Source organism: Stenella coeruleoalba, assembly GCF_951394435.1.
Source record: "Stenella coeruleoalba genome assembly, chromosome: 11".
In the NCBI taxonomy this organism is placed as follows: Eukaryota; Metazoa; Chordata; class Mammalia; order Artiodactyla; family Delphinidae; genus Stenella; species Stenella coeruleoalba.
Window position 1 is genome coordinate 100,313,595 of NC_137157.1, and position 15,677 is coordinate 100,329,271.

General features: G+C 49.0%; 1 protein-coding gene across 1 annotated transcript; it reads left to right on the plus strand.

Moving 5' to 3' along the window:
* Positions 1-3,833: 3,833 nt before the first annotated feature.
* Positions 3,834-10,869, plus strand: LOC307194439 (10 kDa heat shock protein, mitochondrial-like; the record flags this gene model as incomplete). The annotated part of the gene is made up of 3 exons (XM_079937529.1): positions 3,834-3,894; positions 6,405-6,501; positions 10,221-10,869. 3 exons carry the CDS (start codon positions 3,834-3,836, stop codon positions 10,570-10,572), a joined length of 510 nt encoding a protein of 169 aa, XP_079793655.1. The 3' UTR covers positions 10,573-10,869.
* Between the last annotated feature and the right edge of the window lie 4,808 nt (positions 10,870-15,677).

Consider the following 15,677-nt stretch of genomic DNA (forward strand, 5'->3'; position numbering starts at 1 on the left):
CTTCCCACTAGCTATCTACCTTACGTTTGGTAGTGTATATATGTCCACGCCACTCTCTCACTTTGTCACAGCTTCCCCTTCCCCCTCCCCCTATCCTCAAGTCCATTCTCTAGTAGGTCTGTGTTTTTATTCCTGTCTTACCCCTAGGTTCTTCATGACATTTTTTTCCCTTAAATTCCATATATATGTGCAGCCTAAATAAATAAATACTTTTAAAAAATATATAAAAAAGAGAGCTGCATCCTTTAAACGAATTTTATTTTAAAGCCAAAAGGGCTGTGACTGTTTCAAGGGGCCTGGCCCTCTAGCATGCGTTCTAGGACTGGGGGCTGTGCTCTGTCTGTTGGGTCAACCAGCCCTTTGGCTAGTCTCTGATTTGACGTTGTCGTCTCCCTTAGATTTACTGGTTTTCCAGAGACCTTTTTAGTAGAAGGGAAGTTTCATAAAGGAAGGACTTTTAAAAAAATCTCTTTTGTTCCCAGCTCTGTCTCCCAGAATCTCAAATAGTACCTTGCAGAGAGACGGTTGCATACATAATTGCTGGAGGAATGATGATTCTCACTCAACAGATGAGGGAACAGTGTAGTTTGTTTTCTCAAAGTTCCAAGTGATGGGCTTCCCTGGTGGCGCAGTGGATGGGGGTCCGCCTGCCGGTGCAGGGGACGCGGGTTCGTGCCCCGGTCCGGGAAGATCCCACGTGCCGCGGAGCGGCTGGACCTGTGAGCCGTGGCCGCTGGGCCTGCACGTCCAGAGCCTGTGCTCCGCATCGGGAGAGGCCACAGCAGTGAGAGGCCCGAGTACCGCAAAAAAAAAAAAAAAAAAAAAAAAGTTCCAAGTGACATAAATTGATCTGAGGGCTTCCCTGGTGGCACAGTGGTTAAGAATCTGCCTGCCAATGTAGGGGACAAAGGTTCGAGCCCTGGTTGGGGATCAGATCCTGCATGCCTTGTGGCCAAACCCCCCCCCCCAAACAAACCAAAAAACAATTATAAAGATACTGCCCTTTGAAAAAGAAGACAAAAAAATTTTTTAAAGAAAAAGAAATTAAACAAACAACAAAAAATAAAGATACTTCCCTTTGACAGTAATAACTCTACAGCACCAGCTGCTTCCTTCACACTTTCCTCAGTTCTGCAAGGTCTGAGTCCTCACCAAAAGGAAATATCTGAGAGGGAGGAAGATGGCCCGATGTTTCTGTAAATCTCCCTCGGCTCCCAGGAGCAAAGGCAGCAAACACTGGAAACGTTACAAATGCCCTGCGGGCAGCCTGCTTTTGTCCCTTCCGATCTGAGAGCGTGCACTGCCCTGCCTTCTAGTCTGAGGCTGGGGACGGGAGGAGCATTGAGTAGGAAGTGGGTCTACTCGCACGTGTAAGGTGCTGTGTTCCCTCCTCTTTCTATTTTCTGACTGTCAGGGCCTCTCCTCTCCCTGAGCCAGGGCCAGGTCCCCAGCGCCCAGTCTGCGCTGGGCTCGCCTTCGTCCTGGCCACACAGTGTCGCTGTTTCCCCAGCTCCAGCCCAGCGTCTGTGGCTCGCACCTCAGCTCAAAAGCTGGGCGTGGGGTCTTTGCGGGTTGATGCCAGAAACAGACTCTGGACAGCAGCTCGGCTGAGTTTTACATGTTTCGTTTGGACGAATTTGGGAAGAATTAGGTCAGTGTAATTTTACTAATTTTTTTTTTTTTGACCACGCCGCATGGCCTGTGGGATCTTAGTTCCCCAACCAGGGATCGGACCCGGGCCCTCGGCAGTGAGAACTCAGAGTCCTAACCACTGGACCACCAAGGAATTCCCATATTTTACTAATTTTTTTTTGCGGTACGCGGGCCTCTCACTGCTGTGGCCTCTCCCGTCGCGGCGCACAGGCTCCGGATGCGCAGGCTCAGCGGCCATAGCTCACGGGTCCAGCCGCTCCGCGGCATGTGGGATCCTCCCGGACCGGGGCACGAACCCGCGTCCCCTGCATTGGCAGGCGGACCCCCATCCACTGCACCACCAGGGAAGCCCACTAATTTTTTAAAGATTGAGTGTGCAAGGAAGATGAGGGGAGTGCCTAGTCTGGCTGGGATGGGCCACTGAGACGTCCGTGACAGCAATGGAGCTCGGGCTGGGAAGTGGCGTGTGTCAGCCACGGCGGATCCCCTGCCCCTAAGTAGTTTCCAGGCAGCCGAATACCCTGCTTGCTTGAAGGTCATCATTGCAGAGGTGGGGAGTAACTATAGCTACCATTCAGAGGGCTGGCTGACTGTACCAGCTGCTCTGCATATATTATGGGTAATTCTCTCAGTACCTCTGCAGGGTCTGTGTTATTATCCACATGTTGCAGATGGGAAGACTATGACTCAGAGAGGTCAAGTAACATCCTCGGACTCACACAGCTGCTAATTGATGCCGAACAACTCCAGAGGCCCTTCCGGTTCCTCAGTGGATTTCTGGGTGATCACAGGATGTAGTCACCTGCAGTAAGAGGTGCCCGTTTCCTTCTGAGACTCAGGTGTGTACAATAATCTTCCCCATCTTGCCACCATGAATTTTTAAATATATATGCATATTTTACTTATCTATTTTTATTTTGGCCGCGCTGGGCCTTAGTTGTGGCACGAGCGCTGATAGTTTCAGCGTGCGGACTCTTAGTTGCGGCATGCAGGATCTAGTTCCCCGACCAGAGACGGAACCCGGACCCCCTGCATTGGGAGCACAGAGTCTTACCCACTGGACCACCAGGGAGGTCCCGCTACCAAGAATTTTGAATGAGAAGGGTGAGTAGGGAAATTTCTTCTGATAGAGGCACATGGCCGAGGGAACTTGGCCATCCTGAATCTAAGGGAAGGGAACAGGGAGTGCAGAGCTGAGGACACAGAGAATCTGCACAGAGGGAGGAGAGGGTGTTGAAAGACATGTTGAAGCCAAGACGGATGGTGGGCGCTGAGCTTGGCGCTTGCTGTGTGCCCAGGACAGCGGAACTGACTAGGTCACTCGCCTTACGTGTGAATTACAGAGCTGCCTCACGGTGGGTTCGTTTTACATAAGACAGTTGTTGTTGTTTCGTTTTTGGGTTTTTTGTTTTTGATTCTCTGAAATTTTTAATTTGTTCTGGTGATGTAACTAACACAGCAGAAGGACTTCAGCCGTCAGGCGAGGCGAGACAGCGGCCCTTGGAGGAGGCCCTGGGTAGGAGCGGTAAGATGGCCTCTTGGTGGGAGAGGCCTGAGCCGCAGGGATGATCGTGGGAAGGCTGTAGATCTGAGCGCAGACGACAAGAGTGGAATCGGCTGGAGGGGGGATGAGGTCACACATCCCCTGGGTCCTCAAGTCAAACATGGGCTTGGACTTCAGCCCCAGGGCCAGAGCGCATCTACCCAGGGAGGTGGGGACATGCGGCCCTCAGGAGGGGCCCGAGGCCCCCAGCAGAGATGGAGGACAGGCGGTCTCCACTGGGCACTTCCCTGGATTTACACAACCCCCATTGCCTTTCCCGGGGCTGATGAGTCTGAGGTTTGGAATAATGGTGCTCTTCAGAATTCAGAAGGGCCCTGAGAATGTGTGACGTCAGCAGACCAGGCCGTGAGCTGAGTTCTGGAAATCCCTCTTCTAAGCTGCTCCCCCAGGAAGGTCCCGGGTTCCACGCCAGGACCCACCTCTCCATCACAGGTAAGTACCTTCTACCACAGAGAAGGAGACACCCTAAAATACTTCCGAATTACGTGCATATGTTCAGCCCCAGGGAGCCCTCCCCCTTCTGGTCAGTCCACTCTTGGGCTCAGACGTGCTGGCGGCCGAGTAGGACCAGGACACCTTGGGAATCGCCTGCTGCGCTGGACCGAGGGGCTGCGGCATGGGGGTGGGGTGGAGGGTGTCCAAGTGCGAGCGCTTCCTGGGCTGTGTCCACCACGGGGGTAAGAGCAGGAAGGGCAGCTCCTGCTGCAGACTCGGAGCCTCACCTGCACTTCTGGGCGCCCATCCCCTATCTGTTTGGAGAGAAGGGAGCCCAGGAGCAAGCAAGATGCTGTCCATGGATCCCAGGAGAGGAAGCTCGAACTGGACGTTGAGTGGAGCTTGGGCAATTGCAGGGCCCGAGCTTGCCCTCCATCTGGCTGTTAAAATCTGGGGAGATTTAAGAATCCATGGGACTTCCCTGGTGGTCCAGTGGTTAAGACTCTGCGCTCACAACGCAGGGGGCCCAGGTTCGATCCCTGCTCAGGGAACTAGGATCCCGCATGCATGCCACAACTAAAGAGCCCGCCTGCCGCAGCGCAACCAAATAAATACGTAAATATTAAAAAAAAAAAAAGAATTCATGGGACTTCCCTGGCCGTCCAGTGGTTAGGACTCCAGGCTTCCACTGCAGGGGGGCGCAGGTTCCATCCCTGCACAGGGAACTAGGATCCTGCATGCCGCGCGGTGTGGCCGAAAAAATAATAAAATAAAATAAAAAATAAGAATTCAGACTTCCAGGACCCAGACCTGGAGACGCTGACTGAGTGAATCTGAGGTCAGGTCTGGGAATCTGTGTTTTCAAAAGATGCCTTGGGCGGTTCTGCTCTGTGGCTAGTTTGACACTTGCTGACAGGTTATTAGGTCTGACCAAGCCTTGCACACAAGTGAGATGGCTGTTTGCAGAGGACCTGGGTTTAGAGGTAGCATGCGCAGGGCATCAGGCTGCTAGAGGTCAGCGTCTACATCCTCGAGATTGACCCTGGACTAGGGGACGGTGGGCCGTCCTGAATTAGCGTCTCCCCAAAAGTCTAACATCAGTAGAGTCTGTCCCCAGACTCTCCTCCATAGTAAGATGTGTGGACGTAACTTCCTGGACGTGTTTCTAATCTCTGCTGTGGTCCATGGACCACATTGTCTGACCAGATGAGGAGAGCGTCTTTTGGAGGCAGACCTGAGCCCTGAGCTTGGCTGTGTCTTGGCCGGTCTCCTCTGGCTTTGGAGAGACGCACAGGACACAGCGTGCCCCGGAGCGGCCCTGTGCTCAGACCGTCCCAGACCACGTGGACAACAGCCCAAGAGGAGCCTTTGCTGCTGCCGCTTCCCACGCAGGTCTGCTCAGGGCAGAGCCGGCCACCGCGCACCCTCTGCCAGCCACTGTCCTGGGACCCGCCGGCAGAAGCCAACGGGGCTTTGTGTTCTCGCTGAGGAGAGTCCCCAGGGTCACCTCTGCTTCCGCCTCCAGAGTCCTGAGTTTGGACTTGGGCACGAATTGAAAGTTCACCCAGATAAGAACTTTGTTAAGCTATCAAGCCGGGCGCCCTTGTGACGGGCACAAACACTTGCTCCTTGATCCGAGTCAGAGACCAGAACTCCGGGCTGGCTCTGCCGTCGGCTTGTGCAAGAGCCCCGGACGCAGCACCAGGCTGCCAGGCTTTAGCTGATCCAGTGCCATCTGCCCCTCAGGGGCTCGGTAAGGCTCGGCTGCAACAGAAGATGGGCAAGTGCTCTGGACCACATACCCGATCACACTCTTGCGTTAGCTGTCATTTCAGGTCTGCTGTGGACGGACCCAGTAGTCCCAGGCTTGTTTTCTAAGCCCCTTACTGTATGTTCCCAACAAAGTAGAAAAAAAAAAAAAACACAACGCGCTCTCGGCCAAACAGATTTTTTTGGTAACAAAAAGAACCAAGGTGGAAATAAAGGATATCTTTCTAATCAGAGAGAGGCTATTTGTCACCAGGACAGGTAAGCGAGCGTTATAGATTTCATTCCCTAGAGAAGTTTAAGAAAATAAGGGATATTTAGATGTTTGGGGTAATTTGGAAGAGTCCGGAGACACGGAGAAAACCAGATATTCCCTGGAGACTTGTTTCCGCTACAGGACTGTGGGTCCTGTCTCCCTTCGGGAATTAACACCAGCAAGGGCTTGGAATTGGTGCAGAGGGCCCGGCTTCCCAGCTAAGCGATCTCGGGCAGTTTCCTTAGCAGTAAAACAGGGGTAATAATATCTTTCCCTCAAATAAGATAAAGGAGGTGAAAGCCTTTTGTAAAACGTCAAGTCTTTTTAGAGATTGAGGTATTGGTACATCGAACTTGTATCAAGGCAAGAAAGGTCAAAGGAAACATGATTTTTTAAAAAGCACGTGATTATGACACATAAGATCTTCAGAATCATCCCTTGATCAAAGCCAGCCACAAATGCAAGGACTCTAACCTGGATTTTTTTGGCCTTTCGTATACTTAGAAATCCACCGTTCTTCCCTGGGTCAACCTTGGTCTTTCCTGAGAAGTGACCACTGTGCTCCTCTGAAGGAAGCCATTTTTAAAGTCTGTTTCCCATTGTTTCCAGACCTTAGGGAACTTCAGAAGGACAGAGGAACCTTGACCAGAAGCAGAAGGGAAGCAGGCCCATACCCGGGCCTCCAGAAGACGTGGACCAGGACCCAGGGCTTTACTCCGCCCTCCGCAGGGTCCAGCTATTTCTCCTCGCTGGCCTGCACCCCAGGCCATGGCAGCCACATCGAGGGCCAAGAACTGGGGAGGCCCCTGCTCCCCAGTCACAGAGGGTACAAGTTGGAAGGCATTTTCTGAGCAGCACGTCTCTACTCCGGGCAGGGATTCAGCTACCGTCGGCCCAGCCTTGACTGCAGGGAGCAAGCAGTTCTTTGGGCCTGTCCCGAATAGTGAAGCTTACACGTACCCTTGTTTATCTGGGGAAATGCCTCCCAACTCTGAACAATTGACTTGCGGGCTCCCTTTCTGAGAACAATACCCATTCACACGACGGGGACATTCTGTTCTGGTGACTCCCGGCTGGGCAGTCACAGCTCTCTCGGGAGAGGGAGGTGGGCGGGGTTCACCCCCACAAAGCCGGCTGTGTCCCAGTGTGTGCTCCGAATGTGAGCACACAGGGCCGACCTGGTCAGAACCTGCCCAGAGGAACACACCCTGTGCACGTGGCAGTGGCATGTCCTGTTCACGTACCACCTGCCCTTCTCCCTGAGCTGTAGAAGATTGGGTAACTCTGTCCTCTGCTAAGGTCACAGTCCACACCTTCAGAAATCATCCAGGTCAGAAATGTTAAGAAAAGACTTCACTCCGGACTTCCCTGGTGGCAGGGTGGTTAAGAATCCGCCTGCCAATGCAGGAGACACGGGTTCGAGCCCTGGTCCGGAAAGATCCCAAATGCTGTGGAGCAACTAAGCCCGTGCGCCATAACTACTGAGCCTGAGCTCTACAGCCCGTGTGCCACAACTACTGAGCCTTCGCTCTAGAGCCAGCGAGCCACAACTACTGAGCCTGTGTGCCACAACTACTGAGGCTGTGTGCCACAACTACTGAAACCCGTGCACCTAGAGCCTGTGCTCTGCAACAAGAGAAGCCACCGCAGTGAGGAGTAGCCCCCGCTCGCTGCAACTAGAGAAAGCTGGTGCGCGGCAACGAAGACCCAACATAGCCAAAACAAATAAATAAATAAATTTATAAAAAAAACAAAAAACAGGGAGGGAAATTGTTTGGAAATCAGAACACTGAGGTTTTCATTTTGAGTTTTTTTTTTTTTTTTGCTTTGCATGTAGAGAAGTGCTTTATTTATTTTTTTCTTTCAGTTTGTTTTTTGAAATGTAATTGACACACACAACACTAAGTTTTAGGGGAACAGCATGATGACCTGACTTACACATATTGTGAGATGATGACCACGATGAGTTTAGCTAAATCCATCACCTAGGGGCTTCCCTGGCAATACAGTGGTTAGGACTCCATGCTCTCACTGCTGAGGCCTCGGTTCAATCCCTGGTCATGGAACAAAGATCCCGCAAACCAGAAAAAAAAATCCATCACCTCATAGAGGCTTTTTTTTTTTTACTAAATTTGTAAATTTAAATTTTTATTTATTTTTGGCTGCGTTGGGTCTTCGTAGCTGCATGTGGGTTTTCTCTAATTACAGCGAGCGGGGGCTACTCTTCATTGTGGTGCACGGGCTTCTCATTGCGGTGGCTTCTCTTGTTGTGGAGCACAGGCTCTAGGCACATGGGCTTCAGTAGTTGCAGCACGTTGGCTTAGTAGTTGTAGCTCGTGGGCTCTAGAGCACAGGCTCAGTAGTTGTGGCACACAGGCTTAGTTGCTTCACAGCATGTGGGATCTTCCCAGACCAAGGCTCGAACCCGTGTCCCCTGCATTGGCAGGTGGATTCTTAACCAATGTGCCACCAGGGAAGTCCTCTGACAGTCATCTTGAAGTTGGTCATTGGTGGTCTGACCAGCGTCATCTTGATTGTTTTAGGTACAATTAATCTTCAGTTCCAGGGTCGGTTTGTTTCCATTTCTTTGAGGCCAGTTCTTGGAATTGTGGCAGCTTAGGTCATGGCTACAGTCTAGTCTTCATGTAGTTCACTTCTTCCACCTGGCGAGGGTATCAATATCTACAAGACAGCTCACAGGATATGGCTCACATTATGATCTCTAGCCCTTGAGGAGGAACTAAAGGTCCTTGGCTATGCTTACTGACTAAACATTTATTATTTGGTCTCCTTTGACTGTTTTCCTTTGTTTCTGCATTTTCTCACGTCTCCAGTTGAACTTATCCTTTGGCTAAAGTTTTTCCACAGACAGAAGGCAGGCTCAGGCCATGGGAGACAAGGACCACAGGGTCCTGCTCCCTTTCAATACTATGTGTTGTTCACAGACGTATATATGTATGCCTGTGAAAATATACAAAATTACTGATAGGAATAACAAATTAGTGGCAGTGCTCAGCTCTGGGGAGAGAAGGAAGGGAATAGGATTGTCTGTGAACGTCACAGAATGTTTCAACTTTATCTGTAACATTTTACTTCTTTTACGTAAGGGATAAAAAGAAACAGCAAAGATTAGTTTTTATCAGCTCTGGGTGGTGGGAACTTTTCATATTACACTCTGACTTCTCTGTATTTTTTCCAAAACCACCATACAGATCAACGAGCACGAGATGAAATCTTTTGTGTAAAAAAGCACCCGTGTGCTTGCTCCCCGAGAACCGTCTCTGGGCAGCTGCGGAGGGGACCAGGAAGCAGGGTCAGTGTGGGACGTGAATTTTCACTGCACGTTCTTACTGTATATATATTTAACTATTTGAACATACTGATTAAAAATAATAATTATAAAGAGCAAGCAGGGCTTCCCTGGTGGTGTAGTGGTTAAGAATCCACCTGCCAATGCAGGGGACACAGGTTCGAGCCCTGGGCCGGGAAGATCCCACATGCTGCGGAGCAACTAAGCTCGTGCGCCACGACTACTGAGCATGCGCTCTAGAGCCCGCAAGCCACAACTACTGAGACCGCAAGCCACAACTACTGAACCCGCGTGCCATAACTACTGAGCCCGCGTGCCGCAACTACTGAGCTTGTGTTCTAGAACCTGCGAGCTATGACTACTGAGCCCATGTGCCACAACTACTGAAGCCCACGCACCTAGAGCCTGTGAGCCACAACTACTGAGCCCGCGTGCCACAGCTACTGAGCCCGCGCTCCTAGAGCCCCTGCTCTGCAACAAGAGAAGCCACTGCAATGAGAAGCCTGCGCACCACAATGAAGAGTAGCCCCCGCTCGCCACAACTAGAGAAAGCCTGCGCGCAGCAATGAAGACCCAATGCAGCCAAAAATAAATAAATAAATTTATTTTAAAAATAATAATAATAAAAAAAATAAAGAACAAGCAAACAAAAAGCATGTTTTAAGAGCCTGTTTTACTTGGAGAGGAAGGTGAGCACAGGCCTGCCCTCTAGATCAAGAGGCCTCATGTTCCTGGAGAAAGAAAGGACTTCTGTGGGTTCTCGGAGACTTTGCCCAAGCAGGCAGGGGTTGCACTCCCTCCAACCTCACCCTTGCAGTGCGGACCGTACTGAGAGTGGTGAGCAGCTGGGTTTTTTGTTTTTTTTAATTAAAAAAATTTTTTTTCTTTTATATTTTGGCCGCACCGTGTGGCATGTGGGATCTTAGTTCCCTGACCAGGGATCAAACCCATGACCCCTTCAGTGGAAGCGCAGTGTCCCAACCACTGGACTGCCAGGGAATTCCCGTGAGCAGCTATTAACACGCCAGTTATGTAGTGGATGGGCAGGAAAAAACACTGAAAAATGTCCACTACGGCAAAGGTAAGTATATTTTAGGGTGGTGAAAGAGAAGCCCCTTGGCCAGGCAAACATTCAGATGGTTGTCCTGTTCTCAACATCAGAGTCCTCAGCAAGAAAACAAAACCAGAGTTCACGTGGCAGGGGGGTCAGACTGCGGATCTCTCCTTTGCGGCAGCGGCGGCCAGAGAGCGAGAGTACGAAGTGTTGCAACCCGAGTCACGGCAGGACAGGCATTTAGAAAGTTTCTTCCCCTCTTTGACCGAGTATTAGTTGAAAGAAGTGCAGCCGAAATTGTAACCAAAGGAGGCATTATGCTTCCAGAAAAATCACAAGGGAAAGTATTGCAAGCAACGGTAGTAGCTGTTGGATCCGGCTCTAAAGGAAAGGGTGGAGGGATTCAACCAGTTAGTGTGAAAGTTGGAGATAAAGTTCTTCTCCCAGAATATGAAGGCACCAAAGTAGTTCTAGACGACAAGGATGATTTCTTATCTAGAGATGGTGACATTCTTGGAAAATACGTCGACTAAAATTAGTCACTATTGAAATGGCATCACGGGAAGCTGCCACTGAAGTTCTGAAATCTTTCATCGTGTAAATAATTTCTGTGTTTCTTTTATAATAAAGTAATGATATCCAAACTAACGATATTCAGTGTCTCTGAAATTTAGTTTCTCTGTATTGATTTAAACATTCCCAAATAAAGGTATATAAATGAAAAAAAAACAAAAATAAACCTTCCAATCGATGGAAAACAAACTAGAATCTAACAACAAACATGGAGGAACCTTGAAGCTATTGTGCTGAGGGGGGGAAGAAGTCCGTCCCAGCAGGACAGATGCTGTGGGATTCCACTTCTACAACGCCCCCAAAAGAGAGCCACAGAGACAGGAAGTAGGGTGGTGGGTGCCCGGGGCTGGGGGAGGGGCAGGGGAAGCTGGTGTTTAATGCGGACAGTTTCAGTTGGAGAAGATGAAAAAATTCTGGTGGCGGATGGTGGTGACGGTTGCACAACAGTGTGAATGTTCTTAATGCCACTGAGCTGTGCACTTAAAAAATGGTTAAAATGGTAAATGTTATCTTATTTGAGCACAATTTTTTAAAAAGTTGCCCATCCGGCTGATGGACTTTCAAAGGTGCAGCGTGTAACCCGCCTTGTGCTGCCTCACGATCTTTAACCAACCAGCTTATATTTTTTTCCTACAAATTTCCTGACAAGAGTGTGAAATACAACTTTGACATTTACATACGAATATATATATATACACACACACACAAATGTATGTTACTATGACACATATGTAACCTAACATATACATGTAAAGTAAACAAAACAACAAAACCAAACTAAAAACAGCAAGCAGCACTCAAGTGACAAAGGCAGTGAGTCTTCACCACACTCCCTCCCACGGGGTGGAAACATCCCAACAGCCCACCTGTTTTCTGGGCCCAGAGAGCAGAGCTGCAGCTGAAAGCCCTTCCCCCCCCACGTGTGTCCCCACAAGCTGCCCTTGCTCCGGGGCAGGTGGCTGGCGTCCCACTGCTCTGTGGCCTTTCCACCAGTGCCCAGCTGGCTTTCTTTCCAAGGACGGTGTCATAGTCTGTGTGCACAAGCCTATCTGCAGCTTCGGGCTTTAGGACGAGTCCTGATCTTTGGACGTGGAGCAGAACTGGGGCAGAGGGAGTCTGGTGTCTGGAAGAGATACCGCGGTCGGTCGCCTGACGCCAGCCCTACCCTGGTTTTGTAACTTTCTGCAGCGATGGCCCAACCCTGATGGCCTCAGTGTTCATCAGAACATTTTGCTCTGTTTTCGCTTTTGAAATAACCGTCTGGGTGGGAGCCCAGGTGGCTGTGGCTTGTCACCCCACACTGCCTCCACCAATGAGAGGGCCCCTGGGGGTGCCCGCAGAGGCCTGCCCTCTGGACCCGGAGCCTCCCACTTGGTGCCATGGGTTCAGCACGGGCCTGATCATGTGGAAACGTCACTGCCATCAGACTCGGAGCAGGGAGAAATGGAAACACCTGATACTGCTTGGGAAACAGTTGAACTCGTTCTCATCCGGCTGACCCTCGTCCTCAGAGACCTTTTCCTTCAGTTGCAGTTTATTTGGCTGCCGCATAGAAGCTGGGGAAAATAGACAATACTAACAATTTCAATCCTCAACACTTTTTTTTTTTTCTTTGCGGTACGCAGGCCTCTCACTGTTGTGGCCTCTCCCGTTGCGGAGCACAGGCTCCGGACGCGCAGGCTCAGTGGCCATGGCTCACAGGCTCAGCCGCTCCGCGGCATGTGGAATCTTCCCGGACCGGGGCAGGAACCCGTGTCCCCTGCATCGGCAGGCGGACTCCCAACCACTGCGCCACCAGGGAAGCCCTCGACATGTTTTTGTTTTAGTTTTTGTTTTTTGTATCAAATGATCTCCAATAATTTGTCAGAAACATCCCAAGCTTTGGTTGGGATGCTGCCCTTGCCCAGACCAAAGAACCCGTCGACACAGCTTGTTTTTTCTGTGTCAGGAAAAGCAGGGCTCATTCTACAGTCTCACATTATCTCCAAAACTCAGGCTGGAAGGGACATTTGGCCTCTGCCACATCTCCCACACTCCAATCTGACCCTCTTTCTGGAAGAACGTGGACAGGCAGGTGCTAACATCACATCCCTTTCTGAGGGCGGAGAATCTGAGGGCAGAGGAGAACCAGCTCCCGGGAGCGAGAGTTAAACAAGACAGAAGGGGTGCCGGCCCCTTGACGGGACCTTGCTTGGAGGCAGAGGGGTCTTCACCTTGGAGGTGCCGTGTCATCACCTTCTCTTCACTGGCTTTCGGCTCTGAGTGTCTGCCCTCGTGTCACTGCGGGCAGCTGTCTGCTCGGCCCCTCAGGCTGGCACCCTCTCCCCCATTCACTCTCCTGTTTTCACCCTCCCTCCTCACATCAGCAGTACACGTCTTACAAAACTAGTCAATGGAGGAAATTCCCTGGCGGTCCAGTGTTCAGACTCTGTGCTTCCATTGCAGGGGGCACGGGTTCAATCCTTGGTCGGGGAACGAAGATCCTGCAAGTGTGGCCAAAACAAAACAAAACAAAACAAAAAATTAGTCAATGGAGGAAACCCCAAGGATTTATTCATTGATTCACCATATATATTCTGAGCATAAAATTTAAAAATCACTAAATTAAAATCACTAAATTTAGTAAAATTTAAAAATCACTAAATTAATGGAAGTTTGGACTTCCATTAATTGAAGAGATGACGTAATTTATTTTTTATTTGTTAAATTTAATTTTTATTTTATATTAGAGTGTAGTTGATTTACAATGTTGTGTTCGTTTCAGGTGCACAGCAAAGTGATGCAGTTATACATATACACGTATCCGTTCTCTTTCAGATTCCTTTCCCATATAGGTTATTACCGAATACTGAGGAGCGTTCCCTGTGCTATACAGTTGCTGTTTATCTATTCTATATATAGTAGTGTGTGTATGTTAATCCCAAACTCCTAATGTATCCCTCCCCTGCCCCATGTCCCTGAAGAGATGACAAAATTTGCATCTCACTTGAAAAGACGACTCATCTAGTTTTCTCACTTTGACAGTGTTGTATTTTCTTCTTTCCATATGAAGCTGGCGTGTCACCTGATTACTCCACGGGGGTAGTGTTCTGAGTCATGAGTCCATGATGGCCACTACACGTGGTGCCTGGTGAAAAGTCCACTTGGTATCTGGCTGTGCCCTCACCCACAAAGCTGCATCTCTCAAACAGAAGCCACTCCTACTATGACACTGTTAATATTGTAAATATAAAAAATGCACGCAAGAGAAACATTTCTCCTTAATTCATGACATTAGCTTTGACGTTACTTCAAACAGAATGCTCCTTTCTAACTTACCCTGAATTCCATGCTGGCGTTAAATTCATGAGGACAGAAAAGCTGAACATGTGCATCAATTTGTCAGAATCTAGAGATGGGAGAATGCAGAGCAAACATGGTGGGTATCCTTCCGTGGAGCTCGCGTGCAGCCCCCATAAAACCCACGTCTTAGCGGGATTGTTTACACAATACAGATGATATCAGGCCAACATTTTAGATTGCTCTGCAGACTCCATAATTCTTCTTAAAATATATAGAGGTGTAAAATCTTCAGAAATGTATGATATTTTAATAATTCAAGCACAGATAATAACATATAAAACACAAACAACATAACCACCACCGCTAGTCTCACACCCTAGATGTATAATGGTTATGCTCTTGCTACATGCGCATCATCTGTTTTTCCTCCAAGGAAATAAAACATTGTGAATGTCGCTCAAAATCCCTTTAACAAGGGCTCTCAGTCCTATTCTCTTTCTCTCTCCGTTCTGCAAGCTGGTACGTTTTTCTTTTTAACTCCAGTCAATGCCGTTTTACACCTCATGTTGCGTTGCAGCTCGGTGTTCGTCCCGTGTTTTTGAGATCCGTGCGCACTGTTCTGCCTGGATGCAGCTTATCCTTACAACACGCAGTATTGCAGCGTGTGCACACACGCATTTATAGATCCATTCCTCCACCGGTGCATGGTTTGGTCGTTTCCAGTCCTGGTTTTTTTTTTTAAGTTTTTATTGGAGTATAATTGCTTTACAATGTTGTGTTAGTTTCTGCTGTACAATGAAGTGAATCAGCTATATGTATACATAGATCCCCTCCCTCTTGGACCTCCCTCCCTCCTCCCCCATCCCATCCACCTAGGTCACCACAGAGCACTGAGCTGAGCTCCCTGTGCGATACAGCAGGTTCCCATTAGCTATCTATTTTACACATGGTAGTGTATTTGTGTCAATCCCAATCTCCCACTTCATCCCCCCCTCCCCTTCCCCCGGCCCTGTGTCCACATGTCTGTCTTCTACGTCTATATCTCTATTCCTGCCCTACAAATAGGTTCATCTGTACCATTTTCTAGATTCCACATGTATGCATTAATGTACAATATTTCTTTTTCTCTTTCTGGCTAACTTCACCCTGTCCGACAGACTCTAGGTCCATCCACATCTCTACAAATGACCCGATTTTGTTCCTTTTTATGGCTGAGTAATATTCCATTGTATACATGTACCACCTCTTCTTTATCCATTGATCTATCGTTGGACATTTATGTTGTTTCTATGTCCTGGCTATTGTAAATAGTGCTGCAGTGAACATTGTAGTACACGTATCCTTTTACATTATGGTTTTCTCAGGGTATAATCCCAATAGTGGGATTGCTGGGTCATATGGTAGTTCTATTTTTAGTTTTTTAAGGAACCTCCATACTGTTCTCCCTAGTGGCTGTATCAATTTACATTCCCACCAACAGTGCAAAAGGGTTCCCTTTTCTCCACACCGTCTCCAGCATTTATTGTTTGTAGATGTTTTGATGATGGCCATTCTGACCGGTGTGAGGTGATACCTCACTGTAGTTTTGTTTGTTTGTTTTTTAATTTATTTTATTTTTATTTATTTTTGGCTGTGTTGGGTCTTTATTGCTGTGCATGGGCTTTCTCTAGCTGCGGAGAGTGGGGACTACTCTTCGTTGCAGTGCGTGGGCTACTCATTGCAGTGGCTTTTGCTGTGGAGCACGGGCTTTAGAGAGCAGGCTCAACAGTTGTGGTGCACGGGC